Source organism: Centrocercus urophasianus, unplaced genomic scaffold (genome assembly GCF_019232065.1).
Source record: "Centrocercus urophasianus isolate 14NV4802_14NV808 unplaced genomic scaffold, USGS_Curo_1.0 seq_16, whole genome shotgun sequence".
Taxonomy (NCBI): Eukaryota; Metazoa; Chordata; class Aves; order Galliformes; family Phasianidae; genus Centrocercus; species Centrocercus urophasianus.
The window spans coordinates 12240062-12265376 of NW_024884711.1; the positions used below are offsets into that span (position 1 = coordinate 12240062).

General features: G+C 33.9%; 1 protein-coding gene across 7 annotated transcripts in view; it reads left to right on the top strand.

The window, feature by feature from the left end:
* Window positions 1–25315, top strand: part of ZNF385D (zinc finger protein 385D) — a 394027-nt gene that overhangs the window by 156088 nt on the left and 212624 nt on the right. The window contains exon 2 of one of the 7 annotated variants that reach the window (XM_042816874.1): window positions 20845–20875. The exons of the other annotated variants lie outside the window; for them this stretch is intronic. Coding sequence (XP_042672808.1) covers window positions 20845–20875 — 31 coding nt within the window. The remainder of the gene's footprint in view (window positions 1–20844; window positions 20876–25315) is intronic. 7 annotated transcript variants of the gene reach the window in all.

The window sequence follows — 25315 nt, forward strand, 5'->3', positions numbered from 1 at the left end:
GTTCATTTAATGTGATTTCTTGTGATTTCAGGGAGAGATTTGAAAATGTCACTATATGGCAATATTCCACAATCCCTAAAATAATAAATCGTGAAGGTTACCTCCAAGAAATCAACTGGTTCGTATTTTCCATTTGGAAAGTTTTTCAGAAAACATGTGCTAGAAGCATTTGAGAGAGAATTTATAGATAAAGGTAGCAGATAAGTAAGGCTAGGACAATATTATTGTTTATATCAGTCCTGTTTTACTTTTTTCTCCTTATACATTTGTTAGAAAGTTTCCTCTTCTTTTCTTCTTCCTTCCCACCTCTACCTCCTCATCTGTGATTGAATGTAGCTTCTATATGCCTAAGAAACACTTTCTGTCTGAAATTGTTTCACATGGAGATAAATGATTTTTACACTAGGACGTTGGTATCCCAAGCAAGATTATAGTCATTGTGCCCAGGTGTGTAAAAGCTATGATGTATATTGCAGAACCTTTGCCAAAACGGTGTTTTATTTATGTTTACCAGGGATGGTAAATAATTCCTTTTTCTTTTCTTGAACCTAGTTGTTACAGAGAAACTTAAGACTTGACAAATCGTAACTGCACTTTTTGTGTAATGAAGCTGTTAAAAAGGTTTTGTGTTTAAAAAAACAAACAAAGAAATTTTTGTGTGTTTTAAATCCAAATGAATAATTATTTTATCAAGTTAAAAATGCCAGTTAAAATTGACTTTTAGGTTCATCGCTCTTCCAAAATGAGAAGTGTTGTTCCGGACAGTTCAAATTTGATTGAAATTGGATTCTAAAATATCGTTGTTGGAAAATAAATGAACTTTGTGTTTCTCCTGTTGTCATAAGTTTTAGTAATGCTTCTGTTAGAGAAGGGATGCTTATAACTTCTGGATGTAATGTCTTTTGATGGTCCCATTCTGCATATAGGTCAGAAATTTTTGCCGTCAGTTCCAGTGGAAGTTCGGGTGCAGGGTGCTTATTAAATGCAATTGACTGTCTCGGAAACCAGCTAAAGGTTTTTTTTTTTTAAGTGAAGATTCCCGTAAATAATTATTTTTTAATTAATCAACCTACTTATATAATGACCTATCATGACATGCTCCTGGGCACATCTCTGCTCTCCTAAGAGAGAGCATGTGTTTGCTGTAAGGCTGATATGTGAATTCCACTTCTGTGTTCATATTCAGAAAAACTTTGGATTTGATCTCAATCATTTTCTCACCAACAGACGAGGCAGAGGGATCTTGTTGGTATTTCACCTAGATTTACTGCTCAGCATGACTATAGCCTGATACATTTTGTGCTGTTAGTATGGAAGTATGTGCATGTTGTGAAACGAAGCTGAAATGCTCTCTCAGATTTTTGTGTCACTGTCCGTGGCTGTGTAGAAAAAATAGATTATGCTTGTTCTTAGATCTGAAATCGGGATATCTCATACAACTGAGAATATGCTTGTCATTACATGTATCTTATAAGTATTTCCATTTTGGAAGCTGTTGCTACACAGTAACATAATTACCATGTTTGGAACATTATTGCTGTATGCAAGATTGTTGCAGTTTTTCCATATGTGTAGCACTCCACATACTTATAGATTGGTAAGAAGATGCCCAGATTCACATACTTTCAACTGTTAATGTTGTTGATATACTAGGAGTTGGCTGTAAAAGAGGTCTAGAGTTGTTAATCCTAATGGCTTATCAGCTTTTCCACTGTGGACATCAGCACTGGCATTAATATTCAGGGTTTCCCATCTATTTCTTCTACCACTAACTCAAACAATCTAACTGAAAAAATGTTTAGGGTAATAACAGACTAAACACTGTACGTGAATTTGATGTTATTTATGCTTTAATTATTTGAAATCATGATAATAGAAATTTAGTAAAATATATGTAACAACTTAATAATGATGCTTTTAACTACTACTTGTCTATGTCCACATTCAGGACAATTACTTGCAATTGCTGACTGAACAGCATTAGGAACATAGTATTTATTAAACAGAAATACCAAGTACTGCTGTCTTTAAACATTCTATTAAATTTAGAATGTTAACACAATTTGACTGTTGCTCTGTGCCATTTAGGTGAGTGATTTGTGGAAAGTAAGGGGGTGAAAGGGTGCTCCTTCTGAAGTCATTGGCAAAGCCTGTGTACATTTTGGACCTGAAGGATACCTCAGATGTTTTTAAAGTATGTAAAAAGAAATTTTAGAGTGGCATTTTCTTATTTATTAGACATAGTCCAATTTAATATTAAGGATTTTACTTCCTTTTCGTAACAGGTAATTGTTTTTTTGTTGTTGTTGCTCATAAGAATAGTCAGCATTAGAATGATGCAAGACACATAGTATTCTTTCATGTGCACCAATGGCCATTGTGCAGGCATTATGTTTGTTATTTATCTGTTGTGAAGAAGACCCTGATTGTGTCCACAGAATTTTCTAACATTTTACTATGGAAACCCTTGTTGTTTTTCTTTTTTTTTTTCTTTATTTCTTTTTTGGTTTCCTTTTATTTTTACCTTTTCTTATCCCATGTTTCTCATTCTAGAACTTATACTTACTGAGTAATATGTAATTTTGCATGGTATCATGGATAAGAGCTTTAAAATTCTGAACAACAGATCCAATCAGAACCTTAGGAATATGTTTGTGGAATTTGAATAGTGAAGGAAAAATAAATATTCATAGAGCAGTTACTGAAAAATACCTCAAAGTGATTATGCAGATTCTCATTCTTTGATTGACTAATGATAGGTTTCAGGCAATCACAAAAAGGGAATGGTACATTATGTGTTTATTTCAAAACTAACTTGTGCAAATCAGAGAACTATAGTTAATCAAAATGCAAGAAATGTAGGCAAATTTTGAGAAAAAATAATTTGAGATTATTTCAGTAATGTAACAACACTTGTGATCTGAAACTGAAGTAAAATCTTCCAAGAGTGAGAAAGAATGGAGAAGATATAGGTAAATATTGGGCCAAACTTTGCATGTAAGTCTTAGTGATTTAGAAAAACACATGGCATCTTCATCAGCTTCACCTGCCTGACTATTTCAACAGCTGCTCTAGTTCAAGGTTGCTAAAACCCAGGAGAACTTATTTAGTCTTCTACTAGAAGACAGGCTGTTTTATTCAACAATCTTACCTGTCATAATAGTTTAATTAGTGAGTGCATTTGAAAAATAATATAAGGTATTAGTTTAATACTAGTGACTAGAAATTTTGTTTATTCATTTAATGATTATTGCTTGGAAGATGATTAAGAATTTCAAATAGATGCCATTCATTATTTCCTTGAAATCTTCACTGGAGAGCTATGGCTTTTATATCTACTGATAGATTTCTTTTTCTTTTTTCTTTTTTCTTTTTTTAATCTTTATTTTCATTTTCAATATTTAAAAAAAATAACTGTTCTGCTCATACAGAAAGATTTATTTAATTCATCCCCTATGAGGTTCATCTTGTAAAATGATCTTCCAGCTTAAGTTATTTGCATTTTTAAAGCAGATCTTTTCACACTAATTTCCTCTAGTGCAGGCTGTGAAGGGTTTTTTGGGTTACTTCAGATAAATGTGCTTAAGGAGAATAGGAGCTTTCATCACTTTCATACTTTCCACCTATTTGATACAGTTCAATATTTGGCCTTCTTTGCCTTTGTTCGATTATTTTGTTAAATATATATATTTCAATATACAGGCCTACTAAAAAATTTGGTCAAAACATGAATATATTCGAAGTAATGGGGAAATAATGGAGAATTGTCAATGCAGAACAAGGACAGTGTGTGTCACCATTTTAATAACTGCACTATTCTCAAATGGTTGTTACCATGCCAGAGTTCAGTGCAGACTGAAGAAGAGAAGGCTCCAGAGAGACTTGAGAGTGGCCTTTCAGTGCCTAAAGGCAGCCTATAAGAAAGAAAGGGGAAGATTGTTCAGTTGGGTTTGTTGCAATAGAACAAAGGGAGGAGAGATTTAGGTTGGCTTTAAGGAAAAGTTTTTAGAAATAATTGTACTTAAGCACTGAAACAGGTTGCCTGGAGAGGTAGAGGATGCCTGGTCCCTGGAGAGATTTAAGATCAGGCTCTGAGCAATCTGATCTGTTCATTGCAGGGGAGTTGCACTGGATGACCTTTAAAGGTCCCTTCCAACTAGAAACATTCTATGGTTCTATGTGATAAAATATGTAGACTAGAATTATGAATTTGCTATAAATAGAGTTAAGTGAAATAAATTCGGCATGTTTATAATTAAAGAATCATTAACAGAAAATGATAATAGACATGCAAATAAAAGTAGTAGGTAAACAACCATTACTTTTAGCATGCTACAGACATCTTACAAAATAAGTTTTCTAGATATATTGAGAATACAGCAGCAAATTTATTGGCACAATAGTTAGCATGCCAATAGAATTTAGCATATATGAGGTACAGAAAATATCGGAGTTCCTTCAGTATGGATTGTCACTGCCTCATGGTTTACTGCGAGTCTCAGACAGTGTACTTACTACGTTTGCTAAGTTTCAGTTGCTGAACTATGAATTTGTATGCTTTGAATTATAGCAAAAATACTGCTAAACAGTAAGTTTTAGTTCTCTACTGTTCAAAGAAAATGTTAAAAAATGTGAATGCAATGCTAGAAAGGTGAATGGAAAGAGCATTAGGTAATCTTTGCTGTTTATTGGTATTTTTGTTTGTTTGTTTTTTGGAAGAAAGAGTCCCTTTTGCATTCCTTTTGGAAAACTATAATGTGCTGGAAACAGTACAGAAAATCTCCCTGAATGTTTTTAGGATTGTGTTAGGAAAACTGTAATTTCTAGGCTTTTTTTTTTTTTTTTTTTTTTTTTTTACAATCTACATCCAGATTAATTACAGCTCAGCAGAATAAATTAGTATCAGAGTATGTATTCTTGAATATTCTTTTTCTGTACCTTAAATTAATATTTTATCCACATAAAACCACTTAGAGTACAAAGTATTTTGGATTTAATTACATTTGATATGTCAAGCTACCTTGATTTACTTTTTTCTGTTCTCTTCAATGTTTTTATTAGCAAATGTCTCCTGTGAATGTGCATTCTATAGATAGATTGTTCAGCATGAACACTGCAGAAAGTAGAAAAAAGGACAGTTTGTATTACTGTACCTCCACTGAAATATAATTCCAAGTGACTACTTTAAAGGCCTTAAGTGACTGGGATAGCTTAAAGTAAATTGTTATTTTAACAGTGCAAAGGTGTTGGAATTTTGTCCTTTGTGTAATACACAGTAGTAACAGTTCAACTTCCTTTGCAATGAGCTCTATCACTCATCTGTTATGAAGATATTAAACAAGGACTGAAACTTAATTACTATTACTGAAACTTAATTACTCAAATGACTCTGATTTATGATGACAGGTTTTCTTATTTGCAATCCCGCAGTTGTCATCAGAAAGTGTTCTTGAGCTAACTGTTATTTTGATCAGCATTTGGATAAGCATTCAGTCTGTAGTCCGCTCTTTCTACTTGGCTAGGAACTAGGTAATGCTTTTGTTCTTGAAAACTGGAAGAACTGTCATTTATTTCTACTTTTGAGCTTTGTCATATGCAACACAACTGTCTGAAAATGAAAAATTCAGGAATGACATCAGAATTTTACATGAGAATACTTGTAAAGATTCCCACAGAGAGATCAATGATAGATTAGAAAAGAATACTTGCCTTGCTTGACTCAATTACTTCTCGTGTTCCTTTTCTATAAATGCATAAAACGATGACAAGGCAGTGTGGCAGATAAAGGCACAGGCCTGCTATATAGAAATAATAAAGAATGAATAGAAATGGAGTGTTGTGAAAAGTTGTATGAATATTTGCACAAGCAGTCATGGAATATCAATAGAAGGGAATGTGAGTGTTACAGGAATAGCTTAGAGTTATGTAACAGGAGAGAGAAGCATGAGAAGAAAGGAAAAGCATAGAGAGTAAAACTAGGAAATCTTTAGTACATTTTATGATAAATTGAAAAGAAAACTACTTCAGAGTATTGTCTTTGGTCCAGGTCATTTAATGCTAGCCAAGTTTCTATATGTTCTGCTTAACTTCCCAGCTTAAAATTGCTTGGTCTGGCAAGGTCACAACTTGGTATTGGGTTCAAAAGTGGGAATACGAGGAAGCATAAGCATCTCTGAAAAGAAAGTGGATGGAATGGGGTTATTAACATCATTTACAAGTTAAGACTATATACACAGCATATACATTCATATTTACAGTTACTTATTTAGTTTTTGAGTACAGAGCCTTTTTTTTGATGGATAGCAAGTAAAGTCCTCTTAATAAAGGAAATCCTCATGTGCTACAATGAATATTTCAGATTTTTTTTTTTTTAATTATCATTGATTTAAAGGTGTAGCTCGAGAGGACATAAAACAAAAGCTCATATTTCCATACTAAAAAATGCTGAAGACAAATGGCAATTCCACGTTAACGTTTTTTTTTTATCACTGTCTTCAGAAAATGCAAGGTTATGGAAAAAAAAATACGGATTCACGACAATTTCTTCTACTCATCTCCTGAAGCAGCCATTAAAATCAAATGTTGTCTAGTTCTTGACAAGCTCTCCCCCTTCTGTTTGTGATGGCTTTAGGGAATACCTTCTGTATTTTATCATTTTAGACCTCCTTTCCATTAAGTGTAGCTATAACAAAGGCACTGTGCAATAGTAGATGCCAATTGTATCTTATAATAAAGCTTGGGAAAAATGCAATTTGCTACGCGGTTTTCTAGAAGCCAAACATACATTTTAATGTGAAAGGGGAGAGCGAGCGGAGAGCTCTCGCGTTTTCAAGCGGCACTGAACTCACAGGCTCCAGTGCGCTGCAGCTGAATTCCTCTTAGATTACAACGTGAAAAGCAGCAGATTAACTGTGTTTAGATGCATGAGTTTGATGTAACATCAACTTGCTTGAATTAATGTCCTGTGACAAGCCCTCATTTGCAAACCTTGAGAAGCAAACTGCTCCTTTGTCTACGTGTTTAAGCTTGGCTACAGCCTCTTGTAGATTCTGCATTATTCCTCACATACTGTTTTTTTGGACAAAGTCGAGCCATCGTCTATGAAGGACTAACTACCCAAAGGGTATAAACCAAATTGCTAGTGGTTTATTTGGCATTGACACTTCTCAGTGTGATCTTAACTGCCTTTTGTAAAACAAGCAGGCAAGGGAAAGGCTCCAGAGACCTTCTTCTATTCATTTCTGTAATAGTTTTCTTGCCACGGGAGGCTTAAGAAGATTTGTACTGCCTGCTTTCTTTTCATTAGCAGTGAGTGCAATGCTGTTGGGTAAGTTAATGTGTGAGACTATAAAAAGAAAAGCACAAGAATTTTTTTAAAAAAGAAAGTGTCATTTTTGATTAATCAATTTTTAATGTTACTTTTAATTTATTCTGTATGGTGTGTGCAGAAAAATGAATATTGTGTACCAGTTTAGATATTTCCATTTGTTCTCAACCAGACAGAATTAGAATCTAGCTTTAGTCTGTTTGCTGAATGGAATACTATGCTTCACTGTATTTCAGCAGGAAGATGTTAAAATTCTCATTATTAGACTGAGAAAGAAACCTGATTGAATTTTCAATATAACCATATCTCCTGTCATAAAATGTAATGACATTTAATTATTTCTTTTTACTTCTCTATACAACAAAGTCTATCAGTCTTTGAGACTTTGACCACTATATTGCACTAACCTTCTCTGCTTAAATTACCATTAAATGCATTTCCTTTGTGTTTCTTTCTGACTATTTACTTGAATGAAAGATAAGCACATTTGTTGAGAAAATCCCAAAGTTTTGTAAATGACTTTAGCACAATAACACACACACACAATATCCTTAGCATAATAGCAAACAAATTTGCTTCAGGTTTTAATTTGAGTGTATATGCAAGCACTTTCTATAGTTAGTTTTGTGTGGCAGTTAATGTGTGCATTTATTCAATATGTATACAGGATTACAGGATAGCTCTTTTTTTTTTTTTTTTTTTTCTTCTTTAAATTAGTACTGTGCCATTGTTAGAATTTTCTCTAAATCTCTGATCTAATAAAAGTTGTTTTGGATAATGCAGAATGGATAACGAATATATATTTGTCTTAGAGAATGATCTTTCTAGAGGGTGAATCATACAGTCTAAAGTCTGTGTCCGAAGGATGATACACAGGCATGACATACATAAAGAAGAATGAATGTGATTATAAATGTTAATAATCACTAAAGGATTACTGGATGCTATATATCTGAACTTCTAATCATGCTGTTCATCAGCAGCAAATGTAGTCTTTAATATTTTTTTTAGATAGAGATTTAAAAAAAAAAAAAAGACTGGTAGCTTGACATCTACAATTCTGTAATTCTGCAGAAATTATTTCTTTTTAGAGAGGGTAAGCAGGGCAATGCTTCTCTACTTATTAGACCTGTAGTATAATATGCACAAAATAGTTCTTAGTGTAATATATGGTGGTATTTGGTTTAGTGTTTTTTGTTGTTGTTGCTTTGTGGAGCTTTTTCTTTTTAAATGAAGAGTTTCATTGTTTTTTGTTTGTTTTCTGCACAGTTATTAGTATACTCCTGGACATTTTGAAATATCCAAGCAGAGATTACTGCTGATAGATGTAGCTCAGCACTATTTCATATTTATAGAAATCACATTGCCTCCAGTCACACTTGTCAGCAACTCTGCTCTTTTGAATCCCAGTTGCCCAAGAGCTGTAGCTTAAAGCATTGGCAGTATGTGATCTCATTAATCAAGGAACAAATTATACTCTATATTATTTTTGTTTGCATGCACATGACTAGAAATTACCAGCTGCAGTTTTTCTGCTCTCAGAAGACTGTAGTAGCTGCTTGATGTTTTACTTGTATTCTATTTGTGTCAGTTTAATAAGAAAGATAAATGATTCACGGTAATCTAGCATAGATCATAATGTAAAAATGGCCCTTACTCATAAGAAGCTGTATAAGGAAGTAAAGCTCCTTACTTAAATCTTAAATTAGTTGTGGAAGAATTTAAGTCTCAAAAGGAATTTATAACTTCATGAAGTTCTGCGTGTGGATTTTTTTTTATTTTTTTTTTATTTTTTTGGTCTAGGAAGTAATATCCTTTTCCATATTGGATATGGTAATTTATTTTTGTTGGCTACAATAGCTCAGCATTGATTTGGAAAATAGAGCTGCTTAGCAAATCTGGAAGTCCATTCAGTCCTTCTGCAGGAGGTCAAGGTTAGGTTGACTGAATTCAGGTACCTAAAATTTGGTTCTCTGACGTAGTTAGAACACTTCTGAATAGTATGTGTGCACAAACATACATGAACATAGTTTTTGAAATGTAATATGATTAATTTTTTAGTCTCTCTTGAAGCATTAATGCTCTTTATGTGATAGATATTCCTGTAATTTCCTGAAAAATTTTATCCAGTGCTAACTATGGCATAAAATTATTTATCACTAATGTCATAACAAATTCTAAATATGTGAATAGTGAATTTATAATATTATCTTAGTTCAGTACTCCATTTAGAATGTATAAAGTAAAAAAAAAAAAATTGCTACAGTAGTCCAGGATTGAACTTTTGGAGCCATATTCTGTAGAGCAAGTAGAAGCACAGAGTTGCTTCTACTCAAAAAAGATTGAGTGTTATTCTGATTTGTTCCACTTTCAAACAGTTTGGAAGGCTTGCAAGTTAAAAAGTAAACAAATAAATAAATACAGTGTACTGCCTTAAAAATGGTGTTTTAAAATAAAAAGTGTCCATGCTTTTTTTTTTTCTTGTTACAAGTAATTATGTGGGCTTTTTTTTTTTCCTTTTGAAGGTTTTTGCTACGTACACTTGTTTGTAAGACATTTTACATTTTATAATTGTAGAAAAAAATCTTTTCACTTAGCTTTACAGCAGAGCATAACCTGTAATAATTCTTTGTAGAGACTATTTTTTTATGGTCTCCAAGGAGTGTGATCAGCAATCTTTATTCACTCTAACTCCCATTGAGTTTGATAGGCATTTTTATGATTAAAAGAACAAATAAGGAATGCCGAATGAAGTTAGCTTATTTAAATCCAAGCAAATATTTTAGACTATATTTTCATAGGAGAATTAAGAGTCTAGTTACATACAGCAGAAGCCAAGCTCTCCTGCAGTATTTGAGTGCCAAAAAGATGGCATCCACTATTTTGAAACTATTTGTTATTTTGACAGCATAGCTGCAAGCTGCATTGCATAGGATAAACCCTTAATTTTACATAACAAATAATGAAGTTTTGCTGCTTCATTTACTCTATTCAAATGATTAAAAGAGATTAACTTTGCTTTACATCACTCTAAATTAATTCCAGATGCTATAGCTTCTATTAAGACCTACTATTAATTTTTGAAATATTTATATGGGATTTTTCTTCTCCCTATATAACATAGTACTCATCATAGTGTGTGCTAAGACACCTTCTCATTGTATGACACCCTTTAAGGGAAAAACATTGGCAAGTAACTTGGGAAAGAGTTTCTAATGTTTCTTGTGCTATTCAGGTGGGACTCTGGGTAGGATAGTTAGAGGGTCCCAGTCCTGCAGAAGAAATGAGTAGTAATCACAGTGTAAATCAGGAGAGGAATGAGAAGGAGTTGAAGGAGTCTTAGTGAGATGGGAAGCCTGCCTGATCCCTTGCACAGATACTGGAGTTGGATTTCCTCAGAGTTCCTTAAGATGGATTGTATTTGTAAAGTTCCTTTATAAAAATCTTTTTTTAAAAAAGATCATTCATATCCTGAAGGAGAGGCATTCAAGTGAGATGAAATGGATCTTTCAAAGCTAAGACTTGGCTCAGAAGGAACTAAAATGGGAGTTAGGAATCCAAATACATTGAAAGGGTAAGGGCTTAGTTCCACATTGGAAAAAGGCCTATTATGCAATGACCCAGGAAAATGTTTTGTACTGTGATTTGAAAATTCTTTGGGATCTTTAGCATCAGCTAAAAGTACAGGCAGCATCTGCAGACCATCTATGCAGTAAGAGGATATTTCAGGGTGGAAGGATACAGATGAACTCTAGTTCTATCTGCTTTGCAGACTAACCAGAATTGAGGCCTCTTTGGTCTGAAACTGATGATGCACTGATGTTACTGTATGCTGTGACCAACCAACTTTTTTGCATCTCACCATGACAAAACCAACTATGCAGGTACTGGATTTGGATAGCAGCCAGCTTGGAGAAAACACAGAGGGTAGATCTTTCCTATGTTACCTACTATGTGCCAGACCACATGCGTGCAGTGTGATGTTTCTGTGTAAAAAGTGTAAACAAAACTGTCTAGATTAACGGACTATGGAAGAGAAGCATAGTGTATTAGAATGCTTTCAAAGTTGAGCATTTTTCCAGCTTAAAACATGAGCATGCTGAGATTTCAATGTTTCATTTGTCAAGAGTTGTCTATCCAGCTTTTTGAATACTCTTGTGAGAGCTGCTTTTCTTGAGTTGCATACTCTAATTAGGGAGTTGGCTTGTAAGGAGTAGATAATAAACGGTGAACAGAAGATTTCTCTGTCAATGCAGAGACAACAAGGATTACTGAAAGAGCAGTACTGAAGAGAAATGGTGGTAACATTTACATTGTTCAGAACCATAGAATTTGCCAGTTAAGAAAACTTGAAAAAGTTTTCTTCATAAAGTGAAAAGTTTTGCTTTTTACTATCTTCAGAGGTGTCAGGTATACGATTGAAACTTGGTGAATAACAAAATGTTTAAATGAGGAGTATATTTTACTGTATGAGAGAGATGTAGTGGAAACGTCAATAACTGAAGCTGTATGCCTAATGATTTGATGAGTTGTGCAGTGTTGTGCAGAGTTGTACAATGCTGAGTTTTCTCAGTTGTATTCCTTTACTTTGGGGGATTTTGCCCTATTGTGATGGGAAGAGAATGTTGCAAAAAAAAATTTCTAGCATGTTATTGGGATGTTATCTCCATTGCTAGGAGTAAGAAATTTCTTTCTACAGCTCTGATTTATGTAACTTCTGATGTTCCCAATAATAGTGTAATCAGTTGATTTGCACTGATATTGATTTGCTTCTGATATGGAGACCCTCCTGGACTTTTTCTGCTAGTAGTTTAGGGCAAAGAATGTTTATGGATGTTTTCAGTAAGCCCACTTTTTCCAGAAGTCCAGTTAAAGACTGCTCTTCCCATATGTATTTTCTATTTCTCCTTCTCTGTTCTTTCTAGATGTTCCAGCAAACGTTTATTCTCCAGAGAATTTACCTGCCATTCTCTTCTTTTCCTTCTCAAGGAAACTGCTTTTAAGTGCACTTGCTGTTTCATGTTTACTGCTGCTGACTCTGGGATAGCACTAATAGCTTATAGACATACCTTATACTGAACATTTCAGATCAGGTTACTTTCACTTCCTTTAGTGAAACAGTATAAATAATAATGAGTGTGTAAAAAGATCAGTATTGCAAAAATGAAAATGCTTTCCACAAATCAAAGCTTTAACACATCTCCCTCATGGATCTGAGTCCTTTTCATAGATGATGAGATTATATATAGTGAATATCTGTCTCTCTATATATCTATTTATGTACTTCATGTGAAGATTATGCATTTCATATGATTTAGATGTACATTAACTAAGAAATAGTTGCTGGCTAAGAGTAAATGTTTTCATGTGGGTGAGGTTGCACAAGAAACCTTTCTTTGTAGAAAAATACAGTTATGTGTGACATGTCTTGTTAGTTGGTTTTGTGGGAATGGTTGAGAACTTTAATTCAAAGCAATATGACGTCAGGATGTATTACAGCTGTAGATGCATTCCCAGATCAACAATTGCTTCTCTCACAGGCTTGCTTGAAAGATTCTATCTAGGTGTTTATCTGTGATAAGTCTTTACTGCTTCTCATATGGGAGGTCCTCTGTGTCCAGGCAGAGAGTCTGTATCTAAGTCATTCGACCTATTCAAGAATCTTTCAAAAATACTCCGAACTAAGCAGATTTATATTGTTCAGTCTTTATAAGATCGATCAGTTATCTCTCTATGAAGAAAGGATGCAGTAGAAGAGTACAATTTATGCTATTTTTACTTATGCTGACTGAGAGTAATACAATATAATGCAATGATTTTTTTGTGAAGTTGCTCCAGGCTAGTGCCCTGAAGGAACTGAATTTTATGGTCAATTTGTCATGCTCTTTATATCTGTTCATACTAGAACAGATAACCCTTTTATCAAAGTCCAACTTTCATGTCATCATATAGTTATATTCTATGGTTCTTAGCATAGAAATGGTATCATTTCTATTAACAAAAAAAATTGCTTTAGTCTCCATGCTATTAGAATGACTTTGTTCAGCACTTCTTAGACAAATCATCTGTGTAAATCTCTAACCTTTTTTGAAGTATTCTTGCATCAGTAAGAGTAAATGAAAAAGAATTAATGTATTGAAATCATTTGTGAATGCTTCTGTTCATGTTGTTGGCAAGTGTCTATGACCACTCCAGTGGTTAACAAACATCTGTGGCAATTCATGTATTTAATAGACATGTTGTTGATTTTCACTAGTCTCTTTTCATTGACTTTTCAACAGAAAAATTTACCTGCTCCATGAGGTACCAGAAATTTCTTATACTTACATAGGTTGGCCTTTTACAAGCTGAGTGAGCTGCACCTCATCTGAAAACTTACGCAAGGTATGGGCAGATGATTAAAATTAATAGCACTCCTATATGCTTTTTGAGTTACTGCCTATTAGCTGAGGTTTAGTAAACGATGATGCGCATGTTCTCACTTAAAGTGTACACTAAAATTTAGTATCTTAATGTTAATGTATTTGGCCAAGAGTGAAAGGGGATTTTTTTGTCAGCCATCTTAGTACCTGTCTTTACATAATGCAGAATAGATATCTATTAGTGGGTTCTGGATTCCAGATCAGGTTCAAGAAATTGAATCCTGTTACTATATACATCTTGGCTTTAAAAAATGATGTGCTCTGGGAAAGAATCTCTTAGTGTTAAACTGTTTCATTACCAAAGATACCCAGAGCTACAGAGGATAAGGATGGTAACTTGAAGGCAAGGTTCTTGGCATTTCGTGGTTCTGAGATAGCTAAAGCTCATCAATACCTTACAGCTGTATAAGGTATCACAAAAATTTCTTTGTAGATTCTGATATTTTACTTCCTAGGATAAATCTATGCCCTATAAAAAAAGGTGAAAAAGAAAAAGAGAGAAATTTTTATCTGGGAGGAGAAGAGCATGACCTTTTTATATGATTAAGTGGTAGCTTACTGGGGTTAGAATTAAGAGCTGGAAAATCTGCTCTAAAGAAAACTAAAGCAGTAGCTAGCTTGCCACTGGCCCAGATTTTGGGTAGTTATCAGTCTTGAATTTACCTGTTTTCTGAATTAGCTTCTAGATATACTAATTAGTACACATTTGTTCTTTAATCAACCATTTTCTTTTTAAAACAGCAGACGTACATTTGTCAGCTAGACATTTAGAGTCTCCAAACAACAGAGATTTTTCAAAGCTGACATTTTTTGTCTCAAGAGGTATATGCCCAAATTATTTTGAATAGCCTTAATTTTCCATAGAGTTTCTAAAATTTAATCAATTTCATCTTTTGTTAGTTTGATTTTCTAACAAAAGCATGTGATTAAATTATTCCCTGAGCTTTGGTTTCAGTGCCATTCCAAATGTGAACATTTCAGATAAAAGAAGAAAAAACACCAAACATTTCAACCCATTTTGCTTACATTCTGAATGAGGTGCATTGCTAAGATCGTTTCTCAAGAATCCTTGAAATCAGTGACTCTAAAGAGAACTTCTGTGATTATTTTATTACTTTAACTGATACAGAGCTCTGAAGTTACTTTTAGTCAAAGCCATTGATTATCATAAAAAAAAAAATTGTACCAGATAGTCTCGCAGTTTAATGTTCGGAAGTGGCAGTGGAATAAAAGTTGAAATTATCTGTCTGAATATTTCTGTGGTCTCTGTGGTGAATACTCTTCTTAACATCTAAGTAGATAAATTCAAAGGGAAAAATTAGGAGCAGAAAATCTTTATTTATGGAAAACCAGTGCTTATCTGTGGAGAATGGTGGTAACTATTTATGCAGTTTTGATAGTTCATATTTTGAAGTAAACCAGGAGCTGGGTATCTGTGCAAGTTGAAACTTGAAAACCGTCTGGTTATAATAGGCCAAATAGTGAAACAACTACGAGCTTAGGGAGACATAAGCCCTGCAGTGGGTTACTATGGAGGCGTGAAAGGGAATATCTAAGTATGTAAGAAGCCAGATGGATTGCCAGTGCTGTAGGCAATTTTGATGTCTTCTTGTGGAACAATTTCATTTTAGCAGCTTTGAATTGTGGCCTTATTCAAGATACTTCTATTTTGGTATTTCTTTGACTTCTATTTATTTTCTTCAAAATTCACCTGCTCTGCTGGTCTTTTTTTTTTTTTTTTTTTTTTTTTTTTAGTGGAAAATTGAAACATGTTTAGCGAATGCAAAACTGTAATTTTTAGTTTTTGCTTTACATGCTTTAAAGCACATAACTTTACATCTGCTTTTTTAAAGCTGTTATTTTTCTCCAGTGTCTGGGCTAGAGCTAGAGTCCCTTAGAAATTAAGTGCATTTTTGACATGTGGGAAAGCCTGCACAAATTTTTGGAGTTTCTTCAAACCCATGTTTTATAACCTTCTTCTTGGAAGGAAAGGAGTAGAAATGGTCTGTAAGCAGAATTTATTTCTGTATAGGAGAAAGCGTCAAGAAGAAAAGATGAGGGTCAAAGATCAGAAGCTTTGAATTCTTTTGTAATTCATAAATTTTGTGGTTCTTAACTAAGGAAGCTTAGCTTAATAAATAAATGTTTAATAAGGGGATAGCATTTTATGGATAATTGGAGGAAATATTACAGCAGTTTAGTATGTGAACCAGCTCCTTGGCTAACTTCTGACTCGCAAACTATCTTACTTTATTGTAAACTTCAGCACTTCTGCTCTCAAAAGTATCTTTCTCTCCAACTTAATGACTAATTAACTTCTAATTGATTTTGAGTAAATCGAATTAGGTTACTTGCCAAACTTTCCAAGGATTAACTGCATTCCTGATAACTTTCAGATATGGACAGATCACTGACAGATCCTCTCTAAATTACTACGTAGCTCTATGCTTCTGAGGCCAAACTGTTTACCTGTATTGATTGTTTTTGCCTTTATGTTGTTAAATCACATAGCAATAATTGCAATACTCTCAAGACATACCCAGTCATCCTCAGGCCTCTTCAAAAATACCTTGGTATAAGCAGGATACTCAGGATACTTTTATTTATGCAGTTGACCTGAGGAAACGCTAAGTTCTTGAACTGGAAAGAATGAAGTTTGCTGCTACAGCCAGATGCAGTCTTCTGTGCTCTGAGACTGATGAACAGCAAGTCACGTGAATAGGTACTTTATTCTGTGTGTTCTGCAACAGCATGGAAAATTATTTAAATCTCTGCTTAATGGGGAACAAAGAAGTGAATACATTCTTCACATAAACAAATTAGGTAGAGCGTAGAGCTTTCTTCCTATTTTGCTTTCAAGGCAGAGGAGACTTCCATTTATTTTCAAAATTGAAGTTTTTTCTGTATCCTCAGAACACTATACATGTGACTAGTTTGTGCAAGCATAACTCCTGATTGAAATGATCAAAAGACGGAAAAATATAAAAGCTTCTACAGTGAGAGATCTGCCATCATTTAAGGTGACTTTCAGGCTTTCAGTGACTTCAATAATCTTTCTCCTAAAAGATTAGACCCAGGAATGACAGTCTGGTCTTAAAAATAAATAAATAAATAAAAATCTGCAAAAAAACTCTATGCTTATAGCATAAGCAAATACTTAGTTTCATGTCAAATAGATCCAAGTGTCACAATAGATCAAATAAATATCTGTAATACTCTCCTTTGAATGTCAAACTGCACTAAAATGTTGAATGTTAAGAACAGGTGACACAACAGGAGGTTGTGAATTGTATGTCATTGATAATTGATGTATCTTGATTTTTCTGAAGTCTTTCATTTCAATGTATGTTATAGTTAATATACTTATTACATTGTTTTTTGAGGACTAGTTCTTGAGTGTAAAGTCATCCAAAACATACCAGACCTATAGACTATCAAAGCAGTAGAAGAAATTTGGAGGTCCCATATAACATTTGAATTACCTTTCTTTTAATTTTGTCTGTTTTTTCTTTTGTGGAACATATGAATCTTCTTTTGTGACACTCCTCAGTAATTCTGCAGATGTTCCTAGCATTTAGAATTTATTATAGTTTTATCTCTTGGGACTGATATGTTCATTTATTTTCTCTTTTTTTCTTTTTTTCTTTTTTTCTTTTTTTTTTTTTTTCTCCTTTTTGTACTGATTATAGAGAATCTAGTAATACTAATTTGACAATTTTCCATTTGGAAAAATTTCTTCTACAGAGCTTTAAGACCGTAGAATTGCTCATGTTTGAAAAGACCTTAAAGATGATCGAGTCCAACTGCAACCCAACCATACTACCCTAACTCTAACAACCCTCTGCTAAATCATGTCCCTGAGCACCACATCCAAACAGTTTTTAAATACATCTATGGGTGGTGACTCAACCACCTCCTTGGGGAGCCTATTGCAGTGCTATACCTGTAGATCCATACCTATAGAAATATGGTAAAAGACGCAAATGGATCTTAGATAAATTCAGGAAAAAAACAAACAAACAAAAAAAAACCAGTTACATAAATATTGAGAATTGTATTTAAATATTGAAAAAGATTTTGGTTTGTGATCCAGATGTATTTTTTATTTGTCATATTTTTTGTATAATTCACAAAGCGTTTTTGTATTACTGTCTATGTGAGGAATATTAATGAAGTCAAACAAGCAAAACTCTTATTCTTTATGCTCTTAAAAAAATTAAGATTTCTAAACAATGATCTCAGAATGCATATTAAAGCTTCTGAAAGAAATATCAAACAAACTCACCTGATGAAATCCTGTTAGTTACTAAAATATATGGTTATTTTCTCACTTTGCACCTGGCTTCTCTTTTTTATCAAATACTTTACTTCTTTCTTAAGCCATAGAAAGAAAGAATAATTCTGACTTTTCCCTATCTCTGTCTCTTCCTATTCCTGATGCATTCATAGCGATAATGCATATTAACAGTTTAGTTCATGCTTTAACTACCAATTATTCAGGTCCAAACAGGTGTTTTATATGCTTGATATGTTATTTATGTTAGAAGCAAACTAACAAACAGCACTGTCAATCTGAACCTGCTTTTAGAATTAATAAGATTGAATCAAATATCCATAATAATAAGCAATAACAGACTTTCTCTTTAAATATTTACCCTAATTATTATTTACAGTTTATATAGATAATTTAAAATAATTTAAAATAATTGCAAAAATTAGTTGTGATGTTGCTTTTTGTATTAAAGTTGATCACTAGTACCTTGCAACTGGAAAAAGCACAGTGTAGCACCTGTTTTAAAGAAAGGTAGAAAGGATGAGCCAGGGAATTAACAACCTGTCAGTCTCCCTTTTGTGCTAGGGAAGATCACAGAACAAATCCTTCCTGGAAGATTTGCTAAGGCATGTGGAAGAGGGGAAGGTGATATGGGATAAATAGCGTGGCTTCATCAAGGGCAGGTCATGCCTGACCAAACTTGTCATTTTTATGATGACATGACTGTGTCAGTGAACAAGGGAAGAACCACTGATGTCATCTATCTGGACTTAAGACCTTTGACATGGGTTTCCATGACATCCTTTTCTCCAAATTGGAAATATATGGGTTTGACAAGTGAACTGCGTGATGGGAGAAGTTGTGAGATTGTACCCAGTGTGTGGTGGTCATTGGCTCAGTGTCCAGGTGGAGATCAGTGACAAGTGGTGTCCCTCAACGGTCAGTACTGAGACCAGCGCTCTTTAACATCTTTGTCAATTACACTGACAGTGGGATTGCACCTGGGCCATGGCGATCCCCACAATCAATACAAGCTGGGGGATGTAAGGATGGAGCAGATCTGTGGTGAAAAGGTCTTGGTGGTACTAAAGATGGTAAGCTGGACGCAAGCCAGCAATGTCCCTTGCACTTCAGAAGGACAGCTGTATTCTGGGCTGCATTCAAAGAAGCGTGGCCAGCAGGGTGAGAGAGGTGATCCTGTCCCTCTTCTCTGCACAGGTGTGGCCTTACCTGGAGTACTACTTCCAAACATGGAGTCCTCAGTACAGGGCAGATGTGGACCTGTTAGAGCTCATTGAGAAGGAGGGCCACAGGAATGATTCAAGGGATGGGGCACAACCCCTATGAGGACAGGTTGAGAGAGCTGGGGTTGTTCAACTTGGAAAACAGGCAGTTCCAAGAAAACCTGAGAGCTACCTTTCAGTATCTAAAGGGGAGCTATAAGGAAGAAAGGGATAGACTCTTTAGCAGGGTCTGCTGTGATAGAACAAAGCAAAATGGTTTCAAACTAAAAGAGGGGAGATTTAGATTGAATGTAAGGAAGAAATTTTTAACAGTAAGATTAACGGAACACTGAAACCGGTTTCTTAGAGAGGTGATGGGTTCCCTGTTTCTGGAGGCATGCAAGGTGAGGCTGGATGGGGCTCTGAGGAGCCTGATCGAACTGTAAGTGTCCTGTTCATTGCAGGACAGTTGGACTAGATAACATTTAAAAGTCCTTTTCAACTCAAACTATTTTATGATTCTATATTAAACTTATGTGAGTTGAGAAGTACCACTTTAAGTTAGAGTTAAGAAAAAAAATTAGCCCTGGGTTGAAGGAAAAATCAGAATTCTCTATTCTAGTATTGAAAAATTAAGGCTCTACTCCAGACTTAAAAATAGAGCAATAACTATGGCTTTGTGAATAATCCTACTGATTTCAACAGGTTGTTTCTTCGAAATAAGTATAAATAAATTCTAATACATACATTTTTAATAAGCTTGTACGTATGACATACATTCCTATATGGCATATAGGGTAAAGTAATGCTTGAATAGCTGCCAGTGAAAACTCTCTTATGATATACTTTAACATATTATTTGGAATTCTTTAAAGTAGCAATACAATTGAGTCTGTATACAAAGCATATCCAAAAATAACATCACTATTGGGTTTCTGAGTGATGTAGGAACTCACATGATAACAATCTTAATTTTGATTGAGTAACTCATTTGATTAGACTGTTAGAAGATTTTTCCTTCAATTTTATTTTATTTTGGGGAGGATGGTGTAGGGAAGGAGTTAACTAGTTCAGTAAGTCTGAATGTGGTATTTGTTTATTTGCTTCGTAATGTTTGAAGTGCATATTTTTTCTCCCTGAAGAAGTAAATTCTGGCCCATACAGCAAAGAGTGTGACTACTTTTGATTGATCCAGGTTTGGCACAGTGAAGACATCACTGAGTTGTTGACTGCATTCTGTGGTGCAAAATGTAAAACTGTGGAAAGCAGTGACATTAATCATTTATGACATGACATTATCAGATGTTGCTGATGAAAAGTAACAGCCTCAATATCTCCTTTTCATAATACTATAATTGATTATCAACTTGTCAAAAGATGGGTAAGGCTACTCTGAATGCATAAAATCCCACTGTCTTTTGAATCAAATATTTTAAAATGGAAATCTCCTTTTTGAAGCTCTAATAATGATACCCAGACCTGGAAGAGCTGTAATTTATTTTTTTTTCTTTGGATGTGAATCATCAAGTCTTATGTCATTTTTTGAATTGATCTTCTTATGTGGCTCTTCATACTAAGATTTTGTCTTTCTGTTTGTAGAGATTATCCTATTATTCGGTTCAACAAAAAGGTAAGAAGCTGGAAAGCTTAAAAATACCAAGGAGTAGTCATAATTAAAACTGTGGAAGCTGAGGAAGATATTCTCAAGAAACATGAATGTTGTATTTTATCTCCTCTTTTAAATATGCAGTTCCTTGTCGTAACTAGGAAAGCTTTGTCTAACTTACTATGGAGAATGCCATGCCAATAAATCTTCAGTTTTTGTGAAATGTGATTTTAAAGGTGGACATTACTCTACAACTTTTTGAGAATCCATACTGAGTCAATTGCTTTGACACTTCCTGTTTAATAAAAATATCACAGGAATTCATAATGTAAGCTATATTTGTAGAACTGTGATATTACTATTATGCCTTCTGTGAAATAAGAAGTTGGGACAAAAGGGGTGCTCTCAAAACACCTTGTTATGTACCTGTCAGCTATGTATCTGTTCCTACTTATATGAACAACAACCCAAAGGCTGCTGCTTGCCAAAACCAGGCAAGCATATAGTCACAATTTATTTCTTAGTAGAATTAATCCTGATTACCTACATAAATGCAATTAGAATAGTAAACTGATAATTTAATATGTCAGTATATCCTCATTTAACTAGAACATTACAAACTGGAACACAGGAAGTTCCATACCAGTACAAGGAAGAACTTCTTCACTGTCAGAATAACAGAGCACTGGAACAGGTTGCCAGAGAGGTTGTGGAGTCTCCTCTGGAGATATTCGAGACATTTCCGGATGTCTACTTGTGCAACATGCTGTAATGAACCTGCTTTCACTGGGAGTTGGATTTAATTCTCTCTAAAGGTCCCTTCCAACCCATACAGTTCTGTGATTCTGTGATTCCTGTGTTCTTACACGTGTTGTCCTTCTGAATTTACAATTTTTTTAAACAGTCGCACACTTAAAACTTCATGTTGACTTAATGAAAATGATCTACAGTCATGGGAGAAAAAGTGCTTCTAATCTAGGGGTTTTGAAATAAACATCTTGTCACAATCAGAAATACAATCAGAATTTTATTGTATTTTGTAAAACAGGATTTTACTATGCTTCATTTGTATTAACACTGGTTACTTATATCTACAGAAAAGATTCTTCATGAGAGTATAAATACAAAATTCCAATTTATATACAAGAAAATTGTTCTTTAATGAAAAAAATGTATTGTGCTTTCATATTTTTCTGTTGTATTTGAAATATGTGGTTAGTATTCCTTCTGTTGTTACTGGTAGGTGTATGTTTTGCTAATGAAGTAGAAGTGTTCTTTTTCTCTTGTGATAGCATCAAAACTTTATATAGCTTTTCAAACACAAAAGCATATGATTTATTTTAATTTGGTGCTCTGAATTTTGCATTCTACTCATTAAGCTACAGACCTACAATTATCTGACAGAGGCTGTCTTGACATTTTCCAGCTTATTTTTTATCCTCAAGTACAGCTGTGTATTTTGCATAAGCTTTAAGTAATCATATAAACGAGTTGCATGACCAAAGTATAGTTATTTCAATTTGAATACTCTGTGGATTGCGTATATGAGCTTAAAATAATTTTTGTGCATCTCATATAATATCTTTATCTGATTTAAATTGTTCTTGAATCTCTTTCCCTCATCTTCTCTATTGAAGCAAAATCTATTTAAATTTAAATATTTAAAAATAATTTGAGCCACTTAGTATACACTTATTCAAGATAACTACTGACTTAATCTATGATATTTAACCCAAACATTCTCTTGTTCACTTCCCATTGCAGCCTCACTTCCATTTTATTTTCAGCCTGAGGTGGAAATTTTGTGATCAGTTTTGCGACAGCAGAGCAATGTGATTCTTCCATAGATTTAGTTCATTATTTCTGTTTGTTGGAAGTTTTATGTCCTTGGTGATAATAGTTTCTGATACAGTTTTCTCTGCAAATGCCCAGTGTACTCTAAAATGAATTACACTCTTTCCTAAGGGTTAATGCTGACCACTATTGAATAACTGTTTTTCTCCAGATCCTGGTGAATAGCAAAAGTGCTATTGGTTTTTTTATAGTACAAAAATACAGATTTACTCAACTGTCAGAATAAATGCTAGCTGTAAAACACACCGTGTTCCGCTCAGGCCAAAGCATTTGATGTACAATGTAGTACTACAGGTTGTGCGTACACAGAACATTTTATATACAAATATTTGTCTCTCTTCTTCAGCTGTCAGCAGAGATGCATCATTTATCATTGTTATTTCTAGAAATGGCACTGGAACATCTTAAGCAGTGTACTCACTGTGAACATAGACATATTATACATGGTTGTTGTGACTACGGAGTGTTCCAAAGACCAAGCCATCTCATTTAAAAATTGAAATAACTTCTTTCTTATGTCATATGCAAGCCAAACTTTTGTTGGTGCTTGTCTTTTTCAACTCATGTACTCTCCTTGCTGAGAGAAAAGAGTACAAATGTCTCCTTTTATTGCACTGCATGTTAGAAGTACCCTTTTCATGTAAATATCCTTAAAAAAAAAAAAAAAAAAAAAAAAAAAAAAGTGTTAGATTAGCAACAGGGAAAATATGTACCCGAGGAACACAAATTCTCAGATTAAGTAAATTTCATACCTCACAAACCAACGAAAAGTAAAAATTTTATCTAAATTGCATGCTTCCTAATTTTCTGAAAGAATATTAGAAACTGAAAACCAGATTTTGGAAGGTATTCTGATGCCAAAAGATACAAATAGCTACTGGCAGGATTTGAAGGACACCTAAATGCTTCAACAGTTACAAAAGAAAGAGGTGCTTTTCCATTTATTATTGCCATCTATTTAGCTCCTTTTGTTAATTATGAGAAGAGTTTATCTCCACATTGTAGCACCAACTGAAATAAAAGTAGGTGTTAAGTATTTTACTTTCAATTTCCCACTAAGAAGCACCTGTCTGACTTGTTAATGTGTTATGTAATATATACAGTCCTTGAACTGCTGGAAAAATAGCATTCCATTCGCTACAGAGTAATAGTGTACTCCAATGTCCTCCAAGCATAGTTTTTCTCACTTGAATTGTCTTTGTGCTCTTGTCATTTTTAATGAATTTCTAGATTTTGAAAAGATTGGTGCTAATTGTTGATAGTGTAGGAAAAGGAGTTTGTTAGAGCAGATAAAGCTGTCATTAGAAGTGTGAACTTTTCATATCTTGACAGTTGCCAGTCACTGCCAGTTGAAGAGAGAAGTTTGATTTGGTTTAGAGATGATATAGCTGTAATGGATACTAAAGTTTAGTGGATATTAAATCTAATCAAATTAACTTCATTTGAAATAAGGAGTAGTTGTTAGACAGCAAGGACTTTGTAGTAGTAATAGTCTAACATTGCCTAACAAAAAGTAAGATTATTTTTCAGTTATGCATAAAGATTTAATAAAACAAAAGGCATATGTGCTAATTGTAATCATGCAAATATTAATAAGCAGAGGTCATAATCTTAATCCCTCCCCCCCCTCCCTCCCTCCCTCCCCCCCCTTCTCTCCCTCCCTTTTTTTTTTTTTTAAGTGGAAACACTTCTGAATAAAACTTAAGTTGATAACCTGCAAATATTTTAGAAACAAGTTCTATAATTTTTAGTAAGATGTGAGCTTTTTTTCCTATAATATCCTCTCTTATTCATAGATGAATTCCTAAGGACTTTATGGGCAAGAGAGAGTAAGAGAGAAGTCCAACACATTGGTCTAAAAATGTGTTTACCTAGTTGTCTATGAATTTACTCAGTCAAAGAGTAAAGATTGGAACCAGTAAATTAACATCCTAAATGTAATTGGAAATAAAGGAAGGAAGAAAATAAAGAAAAAATAGTTTATTTTTAAGATAGCATAGAAACTATGTATATTTTATATGCTTATATAAACTATAAGCATATAAGGTGAGTATAGTTACTCTTAAAATGTATCTTATTAACAATCTACTTTCTCAGTGATTTTACAAAATCTTTCACTGATCCTATGAAAACTCACAAGAATGAAATCAATGAAATCTTTTCCCTGCTATGACCAAAGTTGAGTTGGATTTTCAAACCTGCGTTAAATAATGTAAAATCATTCTTCAGGGTCAGGAAGAGTTATGGCAATGGTATTTTGAAAGGAGGAGGAAGAACTCCATCTTTTCCTTGTAATAATTTAAAAGCCAAGATCTACAAAGAGAAATGTAGGACTGTCACCCAGGTGTCACCTCAAGCAGGCAATCGGAACTGGTGCACTTGCAAAGTGGCAGCAGTTAATCAGCTATTTCAAGGAGCTCTCTCTTAGTTTGATGCTGAGTAACAAATTTGATTGACTGAAATAATTTTATTGTTTCTGTGCAATTTAACAGATACAGTGGAGAGAGATTGAAGTTTGGTTGAATGGCATCCCTTTGTCTATTCAACTCAACTTTTAACATTGATGTCACAGGCTCTCAGCTGTTTTAAACTTTTAATCAGTTAAAAAGG